General features: G+C 36.5%; 1 protein-coding gene across 1 annotated transcript; it reads right to left on the bottom strand.

The window, feature by feature from the left end:
- Positions 1-261: 261 nt before the first annotated feature.
- LOC145666506 (succinate dehydrogenase assembly factor 4, mitochondrial-like) lies at positions 262-25,441 on the bottom strand. Its single transcript, XM_081733777.1, has 3 exons — positions 25,192-25,441; positions 3,137-3,283; positions 262-1,600 (listed from the first exon to the last, which is right to left on the bottom strand). Exons 1-3 carry the CDS (start codon positions 25,241-25,243, stop codon positions 1,431-1,433), a joined length of 369 nt encoding a protein of 122 aa, XP_081589903.1. The 5' UTR covers positions 25,244-25,441; the 3' UTR covers positions 262-1,430.
- Between the last annotated feature and the right edge of the window lie 498 nt (positions 25,442-25,939).

Genomic DNA, 25,939 nt, shown 5'->3' with positions numbered 1-25,939 from the left:
AACTCTAAGCAACGTTCCATACTGTGACCATTAATGGCTGGGTAAGCTAAAATTGGTGTACAATTAATGTTAGAAAAAAAATATTTTATCAAGTTTCCCTGACTTTTCCTGATTTTCTCTGACCTGCACCATTTTCCCTGAGTTTTCGCTGACTTCTCTCACCAGTAGAAACCCTGATATAAATAACTATTTCTTTTTCGAATAGAGAACAATGATGGATGCAAAATACCTTATAGGTATGAATAAAATAAGATACTAATGTATTAATAACAAATATATTTATCCTTTCCAATACAAAAAAATATTTTTTTCCAAACATACTTAATTCTACGACTTTTTAATATTTACAGACAACAAATATTGTCTTTTAAAAAATGCATAAGGTATATTGCAAGATAATGACTAGGAAGAACATTGGAATTTTAGAAACTTTTAACATTCCTGCCAAAATCTAAACTATACCAGAGAACATCACACTCCAAGTTCTACGTCTTCACGAATGCAAAATTTTCATAAGTCGATATTAAAACTTCACAAAAAAAAATGAAAGAAAAGTGTAAATCATTAACACAAGCTACTGCAGAACATCCAAGAATTTCATAAATCTAAAACTTAGTAGAAGAATCAACAGATATATATATACAGAGAATGCTAAAACTGTTTAGATGTTCATACTGTATCCCATTTCTGATTGATTCAGAAAATGTACTTGTTGATAACTACTCTAAACTTACGCAGGTTTCTCTAATAGTGAGATGTCTTTAACAAGTCATATTTTCATCTAATTATTCTCTGCTTCGTATTACAAGTTGAGCAGTTGTTATTCGATAAAAGCAAATTTTTAAGCTCTTTCAAACAACTATACATTGCTTTTGATAATCTGTCGTACAATTTTTATTTTTATATGCACATCAAACAGAATTTATTATTTTCAAACAGCTTGACCTACCATGATGTTTTATGAATAAACTTCACCTGCTCCTTTCCTACAAATTTTACTCCAACAATTATCAATCAAGGAATGTGTTAATATTTCGCAAATTGTATTTTAATAAGTGTATCTTAACTTGTCACACATTTATATATGAGGATCTATACATAACTTGTCAGACTTTTATATATGAGCACCTATACAATTACTTCATTTCTTTCGCTGAAAGACTTTCAAGACTCAAATATTTAGCTTTCAAAAATATACGTACTTTAAAAAACTCACGCAAACACACACACACACTTCAACTATATTTAATTGTAGATTTCGTAAAGCCTTGAAAACTTACTTCAACAGCAGAATAATATTATTGGCAGTATACATTTAGCAATATTAAAAATACTATCTAAGAATTCATATAGGAAACGTATGCGACCAAAAATTTTGCAAGTGCATTGACTAAGGTGACAATCCTCTTTTGTGAAACGCCATAGACAATTCAAAAATCAGACACTCTTCCCTTCCTCTCCCAATCACCATAGCGTGTAGGTTCTGGTCCACGTGGCCCCCCAATCTCTCCTGTGTAAGGATTTGTATTGTTTGGCCACGGAGGAAGAGGTTCCTTTTCCTGGTAAGGGTGCTTGGCTTCTTCTATCTCGTCAAGCTTTCCTGAAAATAGAAATTAATTCAATAAATTTGTGAAAACAACTTAAAAGACTAGGATGTTATATAAATACCAGCTTGTTTGGAAATAATTGCCGAAATTCACAATGTCCACATTCAACTCTCTCTTTGACTCAGACTATACTGCAGCAATAGAACCGCAATATCAGCCTCAACAGCCAGTCATTATAGAAGTGTGGGACGGGTATATGCAACATTAGTTTACGGGTATTTTTATTGCATGAATTCAAACCGAGGCATAATGGTACAGAAACTTATCGCAAGGGTATGTTTTCAGAGTACTGGAAAAAGACTTTTCCAGTATATATCTTTATTTTTTAAATAACCGAAACAATATTTTCTCTAGCCGTGCGATACAAGTGCTTCGGAAAAGTATAGTCCTAGCTAAAATAGACAAGTATCCAACCCTGAAGCAATAAAGTGAGATTTCAAAAATATGTTTTAATCATACACTGCCTACAGACAAGAGGCACGATTATTTTAAAATCCCAAACATTCCAGGCACATACATACAAGCATATCTTCGATGTACAAAAGATGCTTAACGCTATATTGGACTCGTATTTAAGGCTGTCTATGCTCTTACACTTGCATAATATGCATAATAATAATAAAACGAACTCCCACCTACCAAATATGTTATTCTATGCAGGATCAAATATTATACTTCAACTGTCATGAAACGACATTATTTAATAGTTTCTTTTTTAATTTTCAGCAAAGAAACACTTGCTGATACGGCAAAATACAAGATTAATTATTTCGTAATTCCGAATAATAATAATACGAATAAATATAATAATTAATTATAATTAGGAAGAATACAAAATATAGTCACCGCAGATATACGTGATTACAGTTTCGTACTCTGCAGGAGTCAAGCACCTACGACTCACATAACAGCAAGTCCGGCTTTCTCAACTTTAGTACTGCATAAGGACGTAAAACAAAATCACAATCGAAAGATAATGTTTAAACATTTTAAGCATTCAGAAAAAAATCTCACCAAAGCACCCACATAAAAATTCGAAAGATGCAAGTCAATGTGCGAGTTCCTTAAGAAATCACGTTGCTTGTAGGAACTACCCTGGATCAAGTACATGTGTGCAGTAACCTGAATATTTATGCATTAGAACTATGTTCAAACCTAGCAGATAAGTTAAAAGTAAAGTTAGTATCGCAAATTCACAGTTTGTTAAGTGAAATATTTAAACTAAATAAACTGGTATGGTATTAACAACCTAGCATTTCACAAATATAAAACTTACAGACACCTTTTACCTAGCAAGGAAATTCCAGATCCATTGACAACGGAGGAAATTAATCAGAATATGTAATCTACAAGCAGTCATTTCTTACGAAATGGGGACTAAGGATTACAATTGGTCGTCAAATTGTTATACGAGTGCTTTGGTAAGCATTTTTTCTGATTAATTGATATGTATCTTATCAGTAATATTTCAATGAAACGTAATAGTTATTATTACTACTAATACCATAGTAACGAATATAACTACTCACCAATAGGAGTCTTCGCCCGTAACTTCTGCATCAAACTTTCGCTTTTGCACCCTTCAAAATCCTTCAAATCCCCCTTTCCCGCTGGTTTTGAAGCCAAACTTCTCACTGATGTTGAAAATAAGCTGCTGCTTATAGATCTTATAACGTCTGGAAAAGGAAAAAGAAAATTTATCGATTAATAAAGGCTAACCACATAACTGAAGGAATCCGCATGCTCAACACCACAGAAACAAAAATTATTCTAAACATTACAAACTAATACTGTAAATTATCGCTGCTATGTGACTGCAATTTGCCTATGCACATTTCCAATCGATAAGTTATGAAAAATTCATTTTACTTCTCATTATTTCGCTGTTCTACAAATCCACCTAAATACTCCGTAATTTACTTTTCATATATATATATACTAGGATTTCTTTATTGTAACTATATACAGAGGCTGTTGTAGATGAGTGTTTAGATAAGCCTGATACCCCTAGTTCATTGTCTTTTGAGTCTCATATACGTAAGTTCCTTAAAGGAGCAGTTCGAGTTGAAAACAAGTTTGGTGCAATAGAACGAGTAACAAAAAATAAGAGACCCGTATTTTTTTAAATTTTGATAGGCCGTCTCGTTTAGCTTCTATAGACATTTGTTCTTGATGAATCGCAAATGCTGACGTCACTCGGGGGCAGTGGATTTAATAGATTGCATTTTGGGTTCGTTAGCAATCCTGCTTTGTGTTGAATTCTTGAGGGACGTTTTTGTAAGTTGTTTTTCCAACGCATTAGTACAAAAAAAAGAAAAAAAGTAGAGAGAGAGCAGTAATTACGTAGGGTTCTGCAAAGCAGTGTTTCTTCCAGACATGCTTTTGATGGTGGCATCTCTCCCGGAGTTCTGAGAGTGTCCCCCAGAAGCGGTACGTGACGTTTGGGCACCGCCGTTTAGGCGCGGACCTTTGGGCCCCGCCGTTTGGGCACTGGACGTTTGGGCGCGAAGCCATTTGGGCGCCAGACGTTTTGGCGCGAATTAAATTAAAAAGTCATTATGTTAGGCGCTGAGTACTAAGTTGGAACCAATATATCACAAGGAGTCTACTGTAGTGGAAGTCCTTGAATTATACTGGGTTTTGTTTTACATACTAGAAATACTGGAATTTCAAAATTCTAGAAACTGAATTAACAATTAAATTTTGTAAATTTAAGTTTCAACCAAAGTTAAGTGTGCTTTTTATTTGATAACTTATCAAGCCAAAGGTAAGTAGACCAGACTAGATATGATCGACTGCATTACATACATAGTGAGCCTATTCCATTTAAAAAATTTAAAGCAGGCCTTCTACTGTAGTTACGCAATAAGTATGAATGTCAAACACATTTCTAGTGGCTAAATGACCTGTATATGTACAGTTAACTATTATTTTCCACTTTGAAATCGTTCTCTGTTTTTTTTTCCTTTCGCCACTTTCTTTAATGCAGATTAAATGCTTACAATGGGGCAAAAAAATGTGTTAAGTTTTGATTTTTATATTGGAATGTTAATAAAAAAAAAGGTGATACCAGAAATACGGCATACTGCAGTTCCTAAACTCAATGTCTTAGAGACCCTGTATGCGAAATATCTTTCCCTCAACTCGATTAGGATTTAGGATTTTTAGATTTCTGGGCTCTCGGCATCTAAGGCCATTTAGCCCGTCACGTTTGAGGGAGCACACTATCCGGGGAAGGGGAAGGAAGGAAGCGGCATGGACCTATAAATTAGGTACCACCCCGGCATTTGCCTGGTGTGAATGAGGAAAACCTCATTCAGGGTAGTTGGCCTGAAAGAGCGTGTTACACTTTTTCGACCGAGTGCCCCTACCGGGAATCGAATCCAGGACCGCTCGCACCGAAGGCGAGACGTCAGCGACTACGCTACGCGGGGCCACTTCCCTCAACTCGAGTGCGCGGAAATCTTTTATTGATAGTTCTTTATTGGACTTACGGAAAAGAAGAGTTTGGCAAACGTAATACGAAAGAAAACAAATTTTAATATTCATAAGTATGTAATTATCAACTTTTTAAAAAAATACAAAAATTAAATCAATATGTTTTAATTAACATTAAGAAAATTATTAACACCGTCTGATTTCTTCATTTCCTAGCTTTCTTATATAATACAAAAATTAGATCAACATTAGATCAGAACTACAAGAATCGTGAACAAACGAAAAATCAATCCATGACGAAGTTAGGCAACAAATGCCACAAACGCATTAAACTATTTAATTCAGATGAATAAATAAGATAGAGATAGAAAATATACAGATAAATGAGGTGAGATAAAGATAGAAGTGTAGGAAATGTACATATCTTGATTCGCGCTTAGTTTTCAGTGCCTAGCACACTTTATATGTCGTAAATTGTGATTTTTACTATGTACCTCGCGCCCAAACGGCAGCGCCGAAACGTCCGCGCCCAAATGGTGGCGCCCAAACGTCCTGTCCCGCCCAGAAGATACCAAAATAATACATCTATAATATAATAAATACATTATGTGATCAAAAATATCCGGACACCCCCCAAAACATACGTTTTTCATATTATGTGCATTGTGCTGCCACCTACTGCCACCTACTAATTATCAGCGATCTCAGTAGTCATTAGACACCATGAGAAAGCAGAATGGGGCGCTCCGCGGAACACACGGACTTCGAACGTGGTCAGGTGATTGGGTGTCACTTGTGTCAGAAGTCTGTACGCGAGATTTCCACACTCCTAAACATCCCTAGGTCCGCTGTGTCTGATGTGATAGTGAATTGGAAACGTGAAGGGACACGTACAGCACAAAAGTTTACAGGCCGACCTCGTCTGTTGACTGACAGAGACCACCAACAGTTGAAGAGGGTCGTAAAGTGTAATAGGCAGACATCTATCCAGACCATCACACAGGAATTCCAAACTGCATCAGGATTCACTCCAAGTACTATGACAATTAGGCGTGAGGTGAGAAAACTGGGATTTCATGGTCGAGCGGCTGCTCATAAGTCACATATCACGCAGGTAAATGCCAAACGACGCCTCGCTTGGTGTAAGGAGCGTAAACATTGGAGGATTGAACAGTGGAAAAACGTTGTGTGGAGTGAGGAATCACGGTACACAATGTGGCAACTCGATGGCAGGGTGTGGGTATGGCGAATGCCCGGTCATTTGTCAGTGTGTGTAGTGCCAACAGTAAAATTCGGAGGTGGTGGTGTTATGCTGTGGTCGTTTTTTTCTTGAAGGGGCCTTGCAACCCTTGTTGTTTTGCGTGGCACTGTCACAGCGCAGGCATACATTGATGTTTTAGGCACCTTATTGCTTCCCACTGTTGCAGAGCAATTTGGGGATGGCAATTGCATCTTTCAACACGATTGAGCACCTGTTCATACTGTACGGCCTGTAGCGGAGTGCTTACACGTCCATAACATCCCTGTAATGGACTGGCCTGCACAGAGTCCTGACTCTTAAATCCTATGGAACACCTTTGGGATGTTTTAGAACGCCGACTTCTTACCAGGCCTCACCGACCTAAATCGATACCTCTCCTCAGTTCAGCACTCCGTGAAGAATGGGCTGCCATTCCCCAAGAAATCTTCCAGCACCTGATTGAAAGTATGCCTGCGAGAGTGGAAGCTGTGATCAAGGCTAAGGGTGGGCCAACACCATATTAAATTCCAGCAGTACCGATGAAGGGCGCCAGAACTAGTAAGTAATTTTCAGCCAGGTGTCCGGATACTTTTGATCACATAGTGTATAATAGTACTGTGTGAAAATAATGTGCCCCTCCGAATACTAAGTGTGCCCTCCCCTGGAACATTTTTTCTGAAACTGGTGCGAAGTAGAAAACACGTGTTAGAACAGCCCGTGCTATATCTGTGAATTGAGGCAGAAATGCCTAACACATGCTGTTTTCAGTTTAATTCTCGTGCGATTAAAGCTGAGAACATAAAGTATCTTTTGTTACGTTTCCAAGTCGTGAGAAATCACCAGATCGATATAAATTAAAGACCAAGAAAATCGACAGGAAAAATTTTGTGCCAAATGAAAACACTCATGCTTGTCCGACTTTCAGAAGTCAAGTTTACTGAAAGAAAAGATAATGCCAGGAGAATTATTTACACGCAAACTGAGAAAAAATGCCAGGTATATTATTCAAAGGTTTAGAATCCGAGCCATTGAATAAGCGCCGATCTATGTCCAGTTACCAACGTAAAAATATTGTACAAGACAAGGGTAAAAGTGGATCTGAAAGGGTTGGGGGACGGTAGATAGCAGCATAACGCCACGCCGTCTCCCTGCCATATTTGCCCATTGCACCGTATTTTTTAGGAACTGGTGGGGGGGGGGCATACATATTTTCTGGAGTTGGGGAGACGGCGTCCACCCGCGTTCCCCCGCACTTTTACCCCTGGTACAAGACGCAATTGACGGTTGTAGTAGAGACGAGGCATTAGAAGGTAATAGCAATAGTGTCACTCATGATTGTGACGGTACTGCTTAAGAAATAAGTGTAAATACAACTGCTACACAATGTGAATTTGGGGTGTGAAATATACCGGCTCGCAGAAGGAATCAGTAACGATGACAGTGTTCCTCCGGACATTGATTTCGTTTAATTTTTCTGTATCAAGGGACAAAGATGAAATGGGTGACGCGAGTTGTTCCGCGGAGAGAGATGCGAATGAAACAAATTTAACCGGTAACGTATTTTTCGTATTCTGCCAAACTTCACAAATGTTGTTTCATTTTTCCCACATATGTCGCGCTCCTGTACATACCTTGAAGCAGAAAATTATAAGACTGGCGTTAAAAATTGCAACAAAACGTGAAAGTGAACATACTTATGTTTGGGAACGAAAGCACAATTAAAGAAAAAGTACTTAGGTGTTGTGGCAATCTTGTCCGCCTTCTATTTACATGGTATTGGTTTTGGAATTTATTTTCTTTTGTGAAATGCTGAATTTATGCTTTGTAGGAAAAACTACGTTTTATAATATTATAAAAACTTTTGTGCACCTCATCATCACATATCATCATTTTCTACATGCTGATCACATTTTTAAGTCTTTGCAATCAGTTCTGGAAAGGAAATCGGAGTTTAGAACGTGCCACCGCACCTCTCAGAAACGAAATACTTGGCAATGTGTATGGAAGCCTGCTCTCGCTGCTTGACCACGTATGACGTCATCACAAAATCTTTTCCCCTCTTGTTACTCCCTAACGACTGAACGTATCACAATAAAACAAACACCATTCCTTTTATAATTTTCAACTCTACAAATAGAAATAATTTGTAAAAAATGCATTTCAAAGTCGAACTGCTCCTTTAATTCTAGTTGTTACGTTCCTTTTTGTCATTCCAATTTATTGGCACGTTTCTTAGAAAATTCCTGCAAAAGCTTGATTTTCCATTTAATAATTAGGACAAGGATTTCGCAGTATCAGGCTTACCTAAACTCTTATTTACAACAAAGCACATCATAACGTATAAATGCTTCATAAGACTACGTCTCAAATTGAAAGATACACCTACAAATCATTCATCTGAACTACGGAATCTAAACTAAATCAAGATAGTGGTACACTCGACGAGCAATGAGATAATACGATTAGGCTTAGGAATAAAAAGACAATTTAATTATATTTCTGATTTGTCCCCAACATGTACTTTTCTAGCAATTTTCTATATTATACAGGAACTAGCCATATATAAGGGATTGGCAACACTAAAGCATAATGGCGAGTAGAACGGAAGATTGATAACAGTGAGGGTTTAATTAATTTACAAAATACGTACTGTTGATTTTCATATATAGTGGAATTTTATAGTTATAAATCAAGAACAGAACTTATCAGTACTTTAGCACGTGTTAAGAATATAGTTTAAATTAGTAGAAGAAACAAGGTAAGAAATGCAATTCTACGCAGCAACTGTGTTAGAATCCTCTAAGTTAGTCTCTCCACAAGCATCACGAACTGATGATGGCAAAATTATCTACAAAAAATTAAAATAAGACGCACAAGAAACTAAAGTTGGTAAAATAGGCCGCGGAGGCAAAGTGGAAGAGCGCTCACCTGTGGCACGTGGGGTTCCTGGTTCGATCTTAACTCCTGCAAAAGTGGGCTTTGTAGTGAACAAATACAGTGTTCGTGGGGTTTTCTCGACGGTTCTCCCATTTTTCCCATCTCATCATCACCGTCTCCCTTAGCCTCGACTGAGGATGCATAATCATGAGATACTAAAATCATATTTTTAAAAAAATCCTGCTAAAACTAGCAACCATGGGAAAATGCTCAACACTCTACAGCTATAGGACCAAATTAACCAGATGTCCATCGATTTCCATCAGAGTGGATTGATTTAAATCACTTGATTTTTAAATAAAAATCGCTAATTTAAATCAAATTCCGAAATAAATTAATTTTAAAGTGAAAATAAGTAAAATCCAATTTCTGTTCTGTCATTTCGATTACCCATAATACAATGAGACGCAAATGTATGTACAGCACAGTATGAAAACGAGTGTCATGCAGAGGATGACTAGGAAAAATGCCGTTTTGACGAGTAACGGGGGAATCCTGCTTTCTTCTCTTCGTAGCATAGTGTTTTCAAATCATTAACTATTCCACCGAGGAAATCACAACGACATTTAAGATGAAAATTCCTTCGTGTGTGCGTCTATTTGTTTGTTCCCAGATTATAGGGGCAAAGGGTCCGCTCTCCGGCTTTTTTTTCTTTTTAAGATTTTATAACTTTAGGCAAAAATTTACGTATTTTATATGTATTTCATGCTGCAAGCTAGTTCCGATTTTTTAAAAATATGTTCCTGTCAAATATTAGTAACTTTTGTGAAAAAAAGTGTCATGTTGATAAACGTTGCTGTACTGCTTTTAAAATTCAACTCCAATGCTTTCACTCATATGGCACAATTAACATTTAATACAAATTCTTAATGTGTTTCCTTCAGTTTGAGACTTGTATTATATGAGGAGAAAAATTTGATTTAAATAAAAAAAAAAAAAAGATTTAAGTAAAAAAAAATACCGTATTTTTTAAAAATAAAAATCATGATTTTTTAAATCTTGATTGAGTACACTTGTGTTTGAATGCCTAGCTATATAAAAATCAGTCTACTTGTTTTAATACCACCTAATTATCTTTAAAGGACATCTTGGAAACATGATTCACTTTTGTCCTACTGCCCCACCAATAATTCCTATTTTTCCTATGCAACAACCCTTTTTTGGTAAATGTTTAGCAGACAGGATACAGAAGTATGTAAAAAATACAAAATTTTACAGGAGAAATGGAAGATGCAAGCGATTAGCCCTAATATAACCTAACCAAATCTAATCTAACCTACACTAACTTACTTAAACTAACCTGAACTATCCTAAACTAAAACAATATTAATAGAAATAAGCGAAATTGTATATTTTTTTCGAAAATTATGCCGGACTCCTATGTTAACATAATCTTCCATAAAGTAACCTAACCTAACAGAAACTAACCTAATGTGAACAAAAACTACCGAAATTGTAACACTTTTTAGAAAAAATAGCTGCACCCCTTTTGCTAAACATTGTCCCTTTTTTTCTGAATATTTATATTAATTATAATCAATACATCAAAAATTAACGGCGCTGAATACTTGTGTCATCTTTGATCTTTCAGTCCACTGGTTTATATGAATTTTTTTTTTTTTTTCTGTTTTCTCTCAGATGAAATGGAATTTGATGGCTTTGATTTTACTGATTTCCATCAAATCTATTTAAAGGCCCCCTGCTTCGTCAAACTGAATTTTGTTATGGATAATTTTAATTAGACTTGAAGAAAAGATCATTACAATTCCAGTTCACCTCAAAGAAAATAAGAAAATTATTCCTCCTATTAACTCAATGTGCTATAAAGAAAGAAAAAAAAAAGGGACAACATCGTTAACGTATACAACATCGTTAACGAGACAAACTGTTGATATGTTGTGCATTATGAGTTTTGTGATAGTGAATTCACATCGTTGATTTCTCAGGCCTAGACAACATTTTATTTTTCCCAGATCATTTTCCGTATTTTTCCGTCTTTCATTTCAATTTAGATTTAAGATGTCATTTCTCAAGAGTTTTATTCATTCCCAGTTTCCTTTCATTTTAATTTACAAAATATACTTCAATACTTTGAACTTTCTCTGTTGTTAGTAATCAACTTCTTAAAGGCTCATTCCACGTCAAATCATCCAGAAAAAATCCGAAATGTCACCCACCGATTCAGATTTTAATGGAACTTCATGTACTTGTTAACACTACTATGGTATGAAGACCTCTAAAATTTTTCTTCCGAAATCCTAATAGTTAGTGAGAAATACGAGACCAGTTTCAGAATTTCAGGTAGTTCTCGAGGCCATCTAATATTTCGTAGAACTTAATACAAAAATTCATATCTCAGTATCTACGCAATGTATCACTTGGAAATTTCTACCCGAAGTTTATATAAGTCTGTAGAGCTAATAAATAAATAAATAAAAAAAACTATCAAGATTGCTGTACATTAAGGGTGAAAAATGCACTTCAAAATAATTAATTTTTTGTGTAAATTTCTAATTTTACATAATGCGCATTATCGCTGTGAGGCGGACCAATTACCTTGCCGCTCTTTTTTTTTAAAACTGAACCTTAAGGTATGCTCTAAGAGACTGTAAAATAAAATTAGTGTTTTTTTTTAATGCTTCGGTTAGTAATTCTCGTTTAACCCTTCAAGGCGAACGCGCCAGCTTTTCGTGTCATCTGTAAAGTGTTATTGCCATTGATGCAAGCAAGGTATTCGCACATCATTGCTCGATTCACTCACATAGGTCTCAAGTAATTACTAAGTATACGTGTTGTTTGTGTTGAAGTGTGTGTGGGTTCAAAGAAGCGAGATAACCAGGCCAGAAACATTCACTTTCGAAATTTGATTAAAAAAACAAAATCTGTTTGCCGAACTATTAATATAAACAAATGAATTTAATGTTAAAATTGAATTAATTTTTCCAAATCTACAGTCCATTATCTTTCAAATAATGTAGAAATGAAGGCTATATGACAGTCCCGGGAAGGGGGGACAGTACCGGATTATTTTTCGATTGGGAAGACGACTTTTATAAACGTAATTTACAAATAGGAACAACACGATTAATACAAAGTACAGATCAAAACTCAATTTCGTACTTCTTTTTATCAACATTTACGACAGTTACATTTTAGTCTTCCAAACGAAATAAAAATAATGACTGAACTTTTCCACTACATTAAATTCAAAATTTGTAACCAAAGAAATACGCAAAACTCCTTGTGCATGAAATCAATTTCTTACCTCAGCATATGCCAATCACAGTGATTGGATTTCACTATTTGAAATTGAAGTAACTTGCTACTTCGTTTAAGCAAAACGCAGCCTGTATTTTTCCTCCACAAACTGAACCTCCTTATCTGAGAAATAATATACTCTTCCAGTACCTTTAGTAAAGGGGGCGCACACAGAACAAATAATATTGGATATCGGAACATGGCACACGTCGTCTTTTCCTGCAGAAGGCCAGTAAAAGGATACAGCCGGTCCAAAAGGGTGCATAAACTTGACTTCAACATCATTTTCCTCTTCATCTTTACCTAACGCTAACCCAAAAAACCAATGGTTATCATAAACACATGCAAGATACAAATTAGTGATGATGTCCGCGATGTTCATTCGAGAAGAATGGAACTGGAATCTGGATCAGCACTGATTCGCTTTGCCCCAATCGAGGTTTGGCCTAGAGGAGAGAACTGATGATATGATCGTGTTCCAGGAATTGTTTTTGCACCAGAAAAACGATTTTGTAGTTTTTTTGCGTGTATCTATGAGAGTTTCTTTTTTCAGCAAGCTGAAATTAATATGTTCAATGCGAGATCTACAGAAGGTAAAAACTTTTTCTGGCGTATTTAAAAAATCAGAATATCTTTGAAGGCTTTCTTTAGTAAGCAGACGTTTAATTGTCCCACCAATACCATCACATGGGGATTTACCATGGCTTGTAGCAAAAAATGACCATGATACACTTAAGGAGAAATCCTCATAATGGAAACACAAGTTCATGATGTTTTTACAATTCTTGTGCTGCGCAGCGCATCCATCACTAAAGTAATTTACATTTTTGACATATGGAAATTGATCTTTCAGAAAAGGAATTATTTGTTTCTGAGTCTCATAAACAAATGCGACATCGTGTTCCAAGTGATCTGATATCACACACAAACTAGGAACAGTCAGGTCTGCAGATCCAGGAAGACGTGTATATAGTACTGCTGGGTGTAGGGTACAGGAATCAGTAGACCAGTGATATCCTTGAACTTCGTCTTGAATTATGTAGGAATAATTTTCACTGAAGCCCATCAGAACGACGGCTGTCTCTGGCTCAAGATTTTTCTTTCTGTCCTTTAAGAAATGTGACTGTGCTTTGGAAATAAATGAATGTGGCACAAGCTGTTCAAGCTTTCATATCAAATTTGTCTTATACTCGTCGTGTGACAGTACTTTTCACCAATTCTATTCTGTCCGTTGATACCCACTGGTAATATGTTACTTCCTCCCCACGATCAAAATCCTCGAATTTTGCAATCAGAAGCTGCCTCAAATTTTCCCTGGAGGGACACTCGGAACAATGCCTCAGCATGCAATCCCGACTGTACACAGAACAAACCAGATGATGGATCAAGTCTTGATATGTCTCTTCTATATGACATGCATGCAGTAGGAGAATAACGTTTTGATGTATTGTACACACGCACACGGGATGTGTCCCAGTAGCAGAGCCATGCAAACCCAGGCCCGAAGACGGCCCGGCCCGACCCGAACACTGTAAAAGACGGATCGAAAACTAATGTTGGCAGCCTGTGTTAATCGTAATGTGTTTGGGAAATTAACTCTTTATTCAAGACTGTAAAGTACTGTACTTCTACTACTCTTATTATTACTACTACTGCTACTGCTATTATTATTATTATTATTACTTCTACTACTACAACTGCTACGACTTCGCGTCAGAGTTGACATGTCTGGTGGTACATACTTTACAATCTAAGTACAGAAAAAATCGAAGAAATACTAGTTATTATGGCCAGTCTGCGTAGAATGTGAACAGATGCTTGACGAGGGGCAATGGTGTCTCAGTAGGTAAAGCATTCACATCTGGTGCTAGAGGTCGTCGGATCGATCCCTCCTCGTGTTATGTGAGCTTTGTGGTGGACAAACATCGTGAGCGTGGGAGTTTTTGGATTAGCCCGTTTTCGTCCACTGTCTTCATTCTACCAATTCATCCATCATCAACCATACGTCTTGAGCCGTAATTGCCTAAAGAACATATGAGAAAGTCAAGTCCTTGACCTGCTAATTAGAATTTGTTCCGCTACCATTAGACCACGGAGGCCGAAACCATGAACTGGTGTATTTATAAGATTAGTAGTTACAAAGTACAATTTGTAGTAATGTACAATTAGCACGGCAGATTCCAAATCATATTACATGTTCCTGTATTCTTTATAATTCGATGCTACAATAATAATAACAAAAAACAATGATCAAATAAATCACCCACACCCCAGGAACGATGAAGTGTTTCTGGAACGGTTCGTAACAAGTAAATAACAGAGCTATATGACGGAATGCGAGGCAGTAAATCAGAACAAAATCCACACATATCATTGTTGAACGAAAAATACCTCAAAAGTCCCCTGAATGAAAAATGTATAGATATCAGCTATCAAAAATGCCTCTTAACATCACATATAATAGAGGGGATAGTTGATATTAAGAAAATGAAAATATAAGGTTTAATAAGAAACCAATAGTGCAAAATGAACATCGCTTTACTGTATATCCTTGTACGCATCGAATAGCACGGAAACAGAGTCAATAGTCTCAGGCTTTAAAGCATTTCTCCGTTCCTGAGTACTAAAAGCTCTTTCAGTAGACGCACTAGAAGCAGGGATGACGAGATACCAGGGTTGGCAAAAACCATGGTTTTTATTCAAAAAACCAAAAAACCGGTTTTTTTGGTTTAAACCAGGTTTTTATGGTTTAAATAATTTCCTTTATATACTCATATCATATATGGACAGAAATAAGTTTGTTTCGCCTTGCTGTTATTATGCAACAACCGGGTTATGCTGGAAGGGGTCACATAAGCTTAAAGCGGAATAAAAACCGCTTCTCGAGTTACATCCGAGAGAAATTGTCCTCCATTCGAACTCGGAACCAGGACTAATTGGCCACAAATGCGATACGTCTGCCGACTCACTCACGAAGGAATCCTGATTTAAAAAATACGTTGTACTGATCTTTACATGCTTCTTAATATAACTGTCAAGAGTCATTTCAGAAGGACAAAAAGATAAACAGTTGCACAAGTGAAACCATTACACAGAATTACATATGAACAATTTTAAAGTACTACGGAGTACAGAAGAACTAATTTAGTTCAAGTTAGTTAACAACGACTTTCATTGGTCCAAATTAAAGAAATACACCGACTTAATCTGCATATCAATAAGAAAAGTGAATAAAAATACGAATTATTTGAGTCCACTTTGACTCAGACTCATTTATACATAAATAGATACCAAAGATACTTATTTCACTAAATGCCTCTCGTAGGGTCTGTATGACCCCCCCCACACACACACACAAAAAGTACGGCATTTTCGATGTATTTTATCAATAGTAAACACTGAAACGAAACAATATTTAGAATTTTTCTTCGATTGCAATTACATAACAATAATAACAACTACAAAAAATCACAAAATAAACATTTATAAACTTATAAAAAATAGTTGCTTTTGTAGTATAATCTTTTTGAGTAATGAATGGGGAATTTAGGTCTGAATATAATACGAATAATATACGGGAGTGAAACGTGATAACCCACAAATGTGTGTTCATCAAGATTTTACAAACACTTACACTTTTACGAACATTTTTTTTTTTTTGTTTTTTGGTTTAAACCAGTTGGTTTTTTTTGAAAAAAAAAAAACAGCTGGTTTAAACCTTGGTTTAAACCAGCCAACCCTGCGAGATACTGACGCGCTAATTTACACAATTTTGGTAATGTTTGTTCTTGCTGCTTCCACCACTGCAGTATATCTAGTTCTCTTACACATGATGACACATGATCATCAAATTCACCAGAAACTGAATGTCTATCTTCCCAATCCATTAGTTTATTCTTCTTGGTAGGTGGTTCCAAGTTATGCCAACTAGCCTAAAGGAGACGATGGTGATGAGAAATAAATGAAATAGTGGAATAAATAAAGTGGAAGGAAACAGGAGAACGCCGCGAACCCCCCACACGGTGTTTGTCCACCACAAAGTTCACTTGGCGAGAGCTCGGATCAAACCAGGGACCCCATACACCAGAGGTGAACGCTCAACCATTGAGCCACCGTTCCAGGAACACCTAATCGACCCTGGCGATTTGGTGATTCATTTGATCATTATATTTTGTTATATTTATAGCATCATACTATAAACAATACATGAACATGTAACACCATTCGATATTTGCCTTGCTAATTGAACATTACTACAAATTGCACTGATCTTATGAGCACGCCAGTTCATGGTTTTGCCCTCCGTGGCCCAATGGTAGCGTACCAAATTCTACTTACTAGGTCAAGTACTTGACTTTATCATACGTTCTTTAGAAAACTACGGCTCAGGCTGTACGGATGATGATGGGATGAATTGGTGGAAAGAAAACAGTGGGAGGAAGCGGGAACACCCCAGAAACTCCCACGCACACGATGTTTATCCACAACAAAGCTCACATAGCTTGAGCAGGGATTGATCCGACGACCTCTTGCACCCGCAGATGTGAGTGTTTTTTCTACTGAGCCACTGTTCTCCCTCGTAGATCAAGCAACGGTTCACATTCTACGCAGACCGGCCATAATAACTAGCATTTCTTCGTTTTATTCTGTACTTAGAAGGTAAATTCGGTACCACCAGACATGTCAACTCTGACGCGAAGTCGTAGCAGTTGTAGTAGTAGAAATAATAATAATAATAATAATAATAATAATAATAATAATAATAATAATAGTAGTAGTATTAGCAGTGGTCGTAGTAGTAATTGTAGAAGTAGTAGTAGTAGTAGTAGTAATAGTAATAGTATTACCAGTACATCGCAATCTTGAATAAAGAGTCAGTTTCCCAAACACATTACGATTAACATAGGCTGACAGTAAGACCGTACAAACGCGGCAAAAATAGAGGTAGTGGAGGACATTTAAAAAACAAATAGGCTGACAACATTAGTTTCCGAACCGTCTTTCAGAGTATCCGGGCCGGTCCGGTTGGGCCCGATATGTGTCCGGCCCGGTTAGGGCCCGGTCCAGTTTGATATTACTTGAAACGGGTCGGGTCGGGCCGGGCCGGGCCGAACTGGGCGCGCCCGGCCCGTGCAGGGCTCTGCCCAGTAGAACCTGCTAATACACACCAGTTGATGTTTAAATGAGGAGTATAATTCTTTTAAATTCCCAAGTAATAATCGCTTCTCCATGTGTACATTTTTTGAAATACTCACTTGTTTTCCAGGTAGAATTCTGGAATATTCATCATCTACCTAGAAATTCTTTACTATTTGAATTGTATCTTCACTCAGCTGCTTTCCCTTTCTCAATTCAGGAATAGCTAAAATTCCTCCATACTTCAGAACTTCCCTTGCTTGCCGGATGGCATATTCACTCACGTTAAAATCAACGACAATCTGTTTCCTGCTCCAAGATGAGGGCACTGAAGTTAACAGTTATACTTTTTGTCTTCTAGTGATTTTACCTTGGAGTTTAGCCTTTATTAAATCAAGAAGTTTATCCATATCATGAGCCTTTTGTTTCACATATTTTGAAATTTTACAAGAATCTTGATTAGAGACAAGCTCTTTTCGCACAACTGCTTATTTTACTTTTCAGAGCAGAACTTGCTGAGTCAAGCTTTCTTTTAGCATATGCAGGCTTGCTGTGTGACGGAATGGCATGGAACTTTAGAGGTGAGGTCACTAAATCCACCCACGTCTTTGCATTCAAAGGAAATCCCAAGTTTGTTTCTGCAATTACCGCGTATCTTTTGTCCAGGAATAGCCTTTACAGAGTCAATGTTTTTATTAATTTCATTAGCAAAATCAACACTTACTTTTCGCAAAGTCTTAGTGATTGGTTTTTGGCGGCAATTAAATGGATCAAAACAACTTGTCTGATAATGTTCATACTTCTTCAAGTAATATGTTTTATGATGTTCACAAACACTAGTTAACAAATCAGAACTGATTCCACTCCTTTGGGATAACAATTCTTTCTCGGATACACTGATAATACAATACAATTTGACCACCCGTGTATAGTTGTTTTTGTGGCATTCACTTTTAGTTTCCATTCCTACACTGCACTGTTCTAATTCACTTTGCGACATCGTTGTAGGCCAAATTATCACTTGACAGGATGAACACTATCTTGCAGCAACCCCAATAAGTATTGTCTTAAGCACTCAACACGACATAAACATCTGCACAGAAACACAACTGAAACCGAAATGAATAAGTTACTATACGGCCACAATGCAGAATCAGGCAAGATTAGACATGTTCCTACTCGCATTGCTCATACAAGATTTTTTCACGTCAGCTTGGTAGTTCAAGACACAACTTGCATGTTCGCGTTAACTAAACGATTTTCAATCCGTAACTAGTCCTGCATTAGATTTGATAGTTTATTATGCATCGTGTACGTTCACAGCTAAAAGTTCTGAGATGAAGAAATGAAATTTACTTCCCTCCCACAGTTGCAAATTCGGTCAATCTCACTTCGTCTCAAATACTGAAAGCTACACAATAACTCTAAAAATAACAGTGAGTTTAGAACTTCAGATGGAGAAAGTATTTTATTCGCGTGCTCATAAAACGAACATTTGTCCTTGTGTACAGGATGTCGCAAAAGTCCCCTGACAAAGGGCACCGGTTATTATCAGAGTTACAACAAAATGTAAGAGGGAAAATCGTCTCTAAATATGATGTTTTCAATGTAAAGCGAAGGAATCAATGGCAACGTTGCATTTTTGTTTAACATTGGGCGCATAAAGAGTGCACAGCCGAAACGGCTAGTCCGATTTTAAAAAAATCCTTCACTTTAGATTGAAAACATCATATTTGGAAACTGTTTTTCCTCTTACATTTTGTTGTAACTATCATAATAACAGTTACCCTATGTCAGGGGACTTTTGAGACACCCTGTATATTTAAGATCTTTGACACTATAGATACATATATCAACAAATATATTAAATAAATGTATACTCTTCAAGTTATACAAAAATTTGCATTATGACTAAAAGCTTGTACGGTTAGGTTAAGTTTGGTTAGCAGGACTTTTATCTGGCACTGGCTTCCCCTTGACTGTTATATAACCTTCATTTCTACTTTATTTGAAAGATAATGGACTGTAGATTTGGAAAATTAATTCAATTTTAACATTAAATTCACTTTGATTATATTAAGTTCGGAAAAAAAAAACAAAATTTTGAGAATGAATGTTTCTAGTCTGGTTATCCCGCTTCTCTCAACCCCACACATTTCAATACAAACAACACGTATATTTAGTGATTACTTGAGACCTATGTGAGTGAATAGAGCAATAAAGTGCCAATACCTTGCCAATAACACTTTACAGACAGGGTTTGCCCAAGTGGGCCCAGCCCGAAAAAACCCGGTGGGTTTTTTCGGGTTGGACCCACCTGAAAAAACCCACTTTAAAACCCACCTGGGTTTTAGAGCTATTTGTTAGTATATTATTGGTACAACTAAGGCGATCACATTGAAAGTGATTTTTATTAGATTTTAGACTTTCCTTGGGCGAATTAGAGGCTTTTACGTTAAGGTGTACAACAACATTCAGCATAAGATCTTTATAAAGTTCTGAATACACTAAATGAATTAAAAAAAAAAAAAAACTTACCTTAGTTAGAGATAGTTATAGAACAAATTAATGTATGGATTTTGCTTATAGCCTATTTGAAGTAAAATAAGCAATTTTGTATTTTAGAAAATATTTTCCGTGAATAGTGTGCTCGTCGACTTGGCGACACCGAGGGACATTATCACTCATACGTTTGACGGGTTTAAGGTCATAGGTGCCGGTACTAATAGTACATATGTAAATACATTAGTAAAACTGTTAGTATTATTTCTTACCTTTAATGTAAAACTCAAGTTTCTTCAACTAAAATTTGATTTTCCAACAATAACAGTTTAGTTCAGTTGTTTGTTGCTACTCTTCAAATAAGCATTCTGTAGAATCAACACCAGCAATAGCGTAAATATTCTTGTCAAATTTAAAAAGCTTAATGCTCGGGATTCCGAAGACTATGTAACGCTTACTATTTCAAGTGCTGAGTTCAAATTTCCGTACTAGTGGAAGTTTTGACGTACACGCCGTGAAAGAAATGCTCGGGGAATTCCCGAATTAAACGCAGAAGGATCGGAAATGAATATTTCAACAAATAAAACCATTTATTTTACGCTTAAGCCTGCCATACGTCCCGTAAAAAGCGGGACAGTCCCGTGTTCGGGCCCGATTGTCCCGCGTTCCCGTAAATTTAATCGGGACAGGGAAATGTCCCGTATTTTAACTCCGTTTCATTTCTGCTATCAATATCACCTTATTCGAAAAATGAAAAACAAGAAATTCTGACATTGGCTGGGGATCCTGTAATTAGTGAATGAACAGTACGCTGTTGCATGTAACAGTTTCGAGGATGTTATTACACCACCCTGTTCGACTTGATAGCGAGCAAAATTTGCAATGCTACTTTTTTCATTGCAGAGCTCATTCGTGGCTAAGCGGTTAGCATGCGCCTATGGCATGGGAGACCCGGGTTTGATTCCCGGCGGGAGCTCATGTGGTTCGGATTCCACGTTAATCAGTAGGTCCACGTCTCATATAGCCTCGCTGCTGAACGGGACGTTAAACTCAAAATCCACTCCACTTTTTCCATTGCACATGATGGAAACTCAGATATTCTCCGGAACATTAAAAAAAAAAAAAAAAAAAAAAAAGATGGCTTTGAGTGTTTCTACATTTACAAACACAGGGAAGATGACTGACTTTTTCTCCAGCAACACATTAGATAAGTTGACAAGAATTATAATCTTTTTCAGAGGCTAGGGGCACAGAATTGTGCTTTGGTCCAAGTTTTAGAAAAGTGTAAATCTGGTCCTGACAATTACACACGACACAAGGAGAAAAATCAGCTTTTCATCAGATTAAACTGACGAACGTAATTTTGGCAAATACAGCCATGTAAATAAATATTGCTAAACGCGCGAAGAATATTGAAGGTAGATTGTACCATTGATTTAAATAATTTGCATATTGTTTTCCTGTAAAGCATTTTTATAGTACATCTGAAGTTTTTAGGCATCTTCACTCTGTACAATTAATTGCAGGGTACGAACAGAGAAAAGCAGCTGCTGCTTAGTGAACTTTCGCCTATTATATTCTTGGAAAAAAAAAATGAAATGAAATCTTTTAGTTTTAATCTCACGGTTATCTCTGCTATGCTCAAGGTGACGGTGATGATGAGAAATGAATGAAATGACGGAATGAAGAAAGTGGGAGGAAACGTGAGAATCCCGAGAAAACCCACGCACAAGATGTTTGTCTACCACAAAGCTCACTTGGCGCGAGCTGGGATCGAACTAGGAACCCCATGCACTAGAGGTGAACGCTCTACCACTGAGCCACCGCGGCCTATTATACTTTTGTTCATAATCAGACTACAGTTCATTGCATTGTGTTGGAAAGTTGAGGGGGAGGGGGAATCTGAGCTGTCCCATATTCTCATGGAGAAAATATGGCAGGTTTATTTACGCTGGAAGATGTTAATTTCATATAAGACATTTTAAAGCTTATTTATTTCATATAACATGAATTGTATCTTTGTTTTAAATTAATAGACCCCTTTTGGTATTCATATTTGGCGAACATCAGTCAGGCTTCTGGATGACTTCATCTACATTTGTTCGTTTGTCTGCCGAGCTCCTTCATGGCTATGCGGTTAGTGTACGCGTTTTCGGCGTGGGACCCGGGTTTGCTTCTCGGAGGGAGCTCATGTGGTTCGGATTCCACGTTAATCAGTAGGTCCCGTCTCATATAGCCTCGCTACTGAAAGGGACGTTAAACACAAAATCAGCTCAATTCGTTTGTCTGCCTCTACCACACACACTACATGGTACTACTTTCGTCCAAAATTTTCACAGTACAAGCACGAGATACCTTCTCCTGCATAGATTTTGGCGGCATACCAACGTAAAATATCAAAATGGCTGCCATTTTTTCAAACCAGCGAGTATCCACGCTACGAAGCGCAGTTTTCAATCTTTTAAGTTGAAATTTTGACGGTGGATGCACGAGATACGCTAAATTTGCTGTATAGATTTTCTCGGCGATCGAATGTAAAATTTCAAAATGGCGGCCATTTTTTTCAAAACACCAGTGAGTATAAAATTGTTGCAAGTTGTGTCAATGATAATCTCGAAATATAAATCACATTTTAACACGTTTACTCCAAAGACATTGAAATATTTCGAAAAAACCCGATTAAACCCGAAAAAAACCAATTAAACCCGAAAATACCCGAAAAAACCCATATGGGCCCAAGTGGGTTGGGCTTTTTCAAAAAAGCCCGGTTTTTTCAAACCCTGTTTACAGATGACACGAAAAGCTGGCGCGTTCGCCTTGAAGGGTTACACGAGAATTACTATCCAAAGCATTCAAAAAAAAACACTAATTTTATTTTACAGTCTCTTAGAACATACCCTATTTCAATTTTTAAAAAAAGAGCGGCAAGGTAATTGGTCCGCCTCGCAGCGATAATGCGCATTATGTAAAATTAGAAATTTACACAAAAAATTAACTATTTTGAAGTGCAAGAGTGCATTTTTCACCCTTAATGTACAGCAATCTTGATGGTGTATTTTTATTAGCTCTACAGACTTACATTAACCTCGGGTACAAATTTCCAAGTGATACACTGCTTAGATACTGAGATATGAATTTTTGTATTAAGCTCTACGAAATATTAGATGGCCTCGAGAACGACCGGGATGCCTGAAATTCTGAAACTTTGGTCTCGTACTTCTCACAAATTATTAGGATTTCGGAAGAAAAAGTGTTAACAAGTACACGAAGATTCATTAAAATCTGAATTGGTGGGGGGACATGACCTGGGTGATTTGACGTGGAATGAGCCTAAAATATGATAAGCCATTTGAAGACAAGCTATATATATCCCGGTAGCAAAGTATATAGAATCAAAATCTTTGTTGATTTTGAAGCTCAAACTTCAATGTGCAAGATACGTATTATTTTTATGGTATTATTCTCGTTATTTCGGTGAATGCTTACAACAAATAAACAATTATAATCTTTGTAACGACTAAGAACTAAGTACAACAAATAAGATCTATAAATGGCACAGATAATGAATGTGGTTAATTTAATATTTAAGCCCGTACATTTAGTTAGTTCGGTTTAGAATGTACTTCAAATATGGCACTCCGACCTGCAACCCTAATTAACTACGGACGCTGAAACGATCTATAATAAAGTCAATGGGAGCAAAGTTTAAGGAAGCTGTAATTTTAAACTTTTTACAACCAAAATTGATTATTTGGCACCAAGACATAATTTATATACTAGGACTAATTTCTCCATTCGACAGAAATCGATATAACCTAATTATCTAGAAAATAAATCGTGAACTTCATATTTTCCACAACGAAAAAAAAAAAAAAAAACTGTCAGTGATGGATTAAAAACGCACATCAAGGTAGAAAAGAAGTAAATAGAAATTGGTCAAATTTTAAATAATTTGACTTTAGGTTTAGGTGTCTTCGATTTAGGTAACACAACTTGCTGTTCACACCACTGCAAGAACTGTAATTTCTATCATACACTAATGAATACACCTTTTGAATGTGGTGTAAGTGGTACACACACCATACAGCAACATTATTCTCCGAAAGACTACTTACTGTTAGATTCTCATTGTGCAAGTATTTAAATTTTTATATTATACCACGCATTCGGATTTTTTTCATTATAAAAAATACGTTTTGTGTCGTATTAGGTTCATTTTTTGTATATATTTATTTTTTTAAGGAATATATTATACACTTAAATTTTAGTTTCGGTACATAGTTCACAGAAAATTATTATACGTTTCGGGTAAATTCTACAATGGCCGCTCCACCCGGTATCCTTACGCAGACACAAGAAATTACACTCGATTAACAAAATACCAAATCCTAGGCTAACCCGATCCCACTCTACCATACCACGGCCTTCTCACTTTCGAGGGTCATGACCATACCCTTTTAAAACGATCCTACTTATCGATGCGCAGCTGTGTGTACTGTAATGTTTACCCAACAATTCTTCCATTAGCAGTAGAGAATTTCTTCTGTAATCATGGTCAAGTAAAGTAAACCACAAATCTTTTGATTCTAAATAATACGTTCTGACTTTACACTTACAAATCCTTGGTCAGAATAGGAAAAGTATACTATTTGTACTTCCCTTTTCATGCCTTTCATTTAATTTAATGAATGATAAATGTCAGAAGTGAAATCAGAGAGGATATCACCACCTTACTACTCAGTTTTGACTATTTTTGAAATTAATACACTGTCCTGGGCCCATTCTCAAACACACAACAAAGAATTACTATGCACGGAGATATATAAAAAGAAATATTAATTGATAAGTTATGTTTACGAGGGATAAATAGGCAGTGTAACTGGATAATGTCTTCATGAAGAATCCTATGTATTCGTGAAGTTATACACGTTCGTACAGTATATCCATACATTTTTTCTTCGAGTGTCAATTTAGTTTAGCAACACATATAAAACCACCTACGCCTAATTGAATAATAAATTAATATGTAATAACATTGCGATAATTAATAAAATCAAATTATTGTTAACTTACGATATTGAGAATTGTCTCTGAATAGGCGACACCTTATGCACCGTCCAGCCATTTCGCAGGTCGAAATACGAAATTTAATGCAAATGTTTATACCATACCCTAACACGAAAGCGTTGCTCTTGTCTTCTCGCTTTGTTTTGAAGTGCGTCTTTGAGTCACTGTTTTGGAAACAGCGAAATATAAACAGCCTTGTTCTTCAGGTATTTACATTTTACGCAGCAACACTCATTTGTTACAATAACCAATTAAACAGCGTTGCCAGCTCATAGAGCTGAACTTTTATAGAATGTCATGGTCAATGACGCGCTTTCCAACATTGCAAGGTAACTTTGCTCATATGGCGTAGGAAGGAATGTTTTATCATTTCTTGTTAATACAGTATATGAATACTGATTACAAATATGGAACTGAATATATTCTTGCACACCAGACTGGGATGTACCACGTACGCAGGGACCTCAACCCAGGGACCGCAGGAACTCCTGGAGTCCCAACCGAAATCTTCGTTTTCCTATAAATTTAGTCCTATTTTTGCGCGATTTTACAAATGTTGTTATAATTTATTCTCATACTAAATTTGAACCCCTCCTGAAATAAAGTTCTGTGAATGGGCCTGACACCAGAAATAATTGTTCAAAAATTACAATTAGACTTCACTAATTATCTCATAATGTATTTTAGACTTATTTCCTTGGCGTCTGCCCGCCAACTGCGTATAGATTTATAATATAGCTGCAAACATATTTAT

The sequence above is a fragment of the Thermobia domestica genome, chromosome 12, assembly GCF_964235325.1.
Source record: "Thermobia domestica chromosome 12, izTheDome1.hap1.1, whole genome shotgun sequence".
Taxonomy (NCBI): Eukaryota; Metazoa; Arthropoda; class Insecta; order Zygentoma; family Lepismatidae; genus Thermobia; species Thermobia domestica.
The sequence above is the reverse complement of the archived record's forward strand: the minus strand, read 5'-3'. Positions and strand labels throughout refer to the sequence as shown.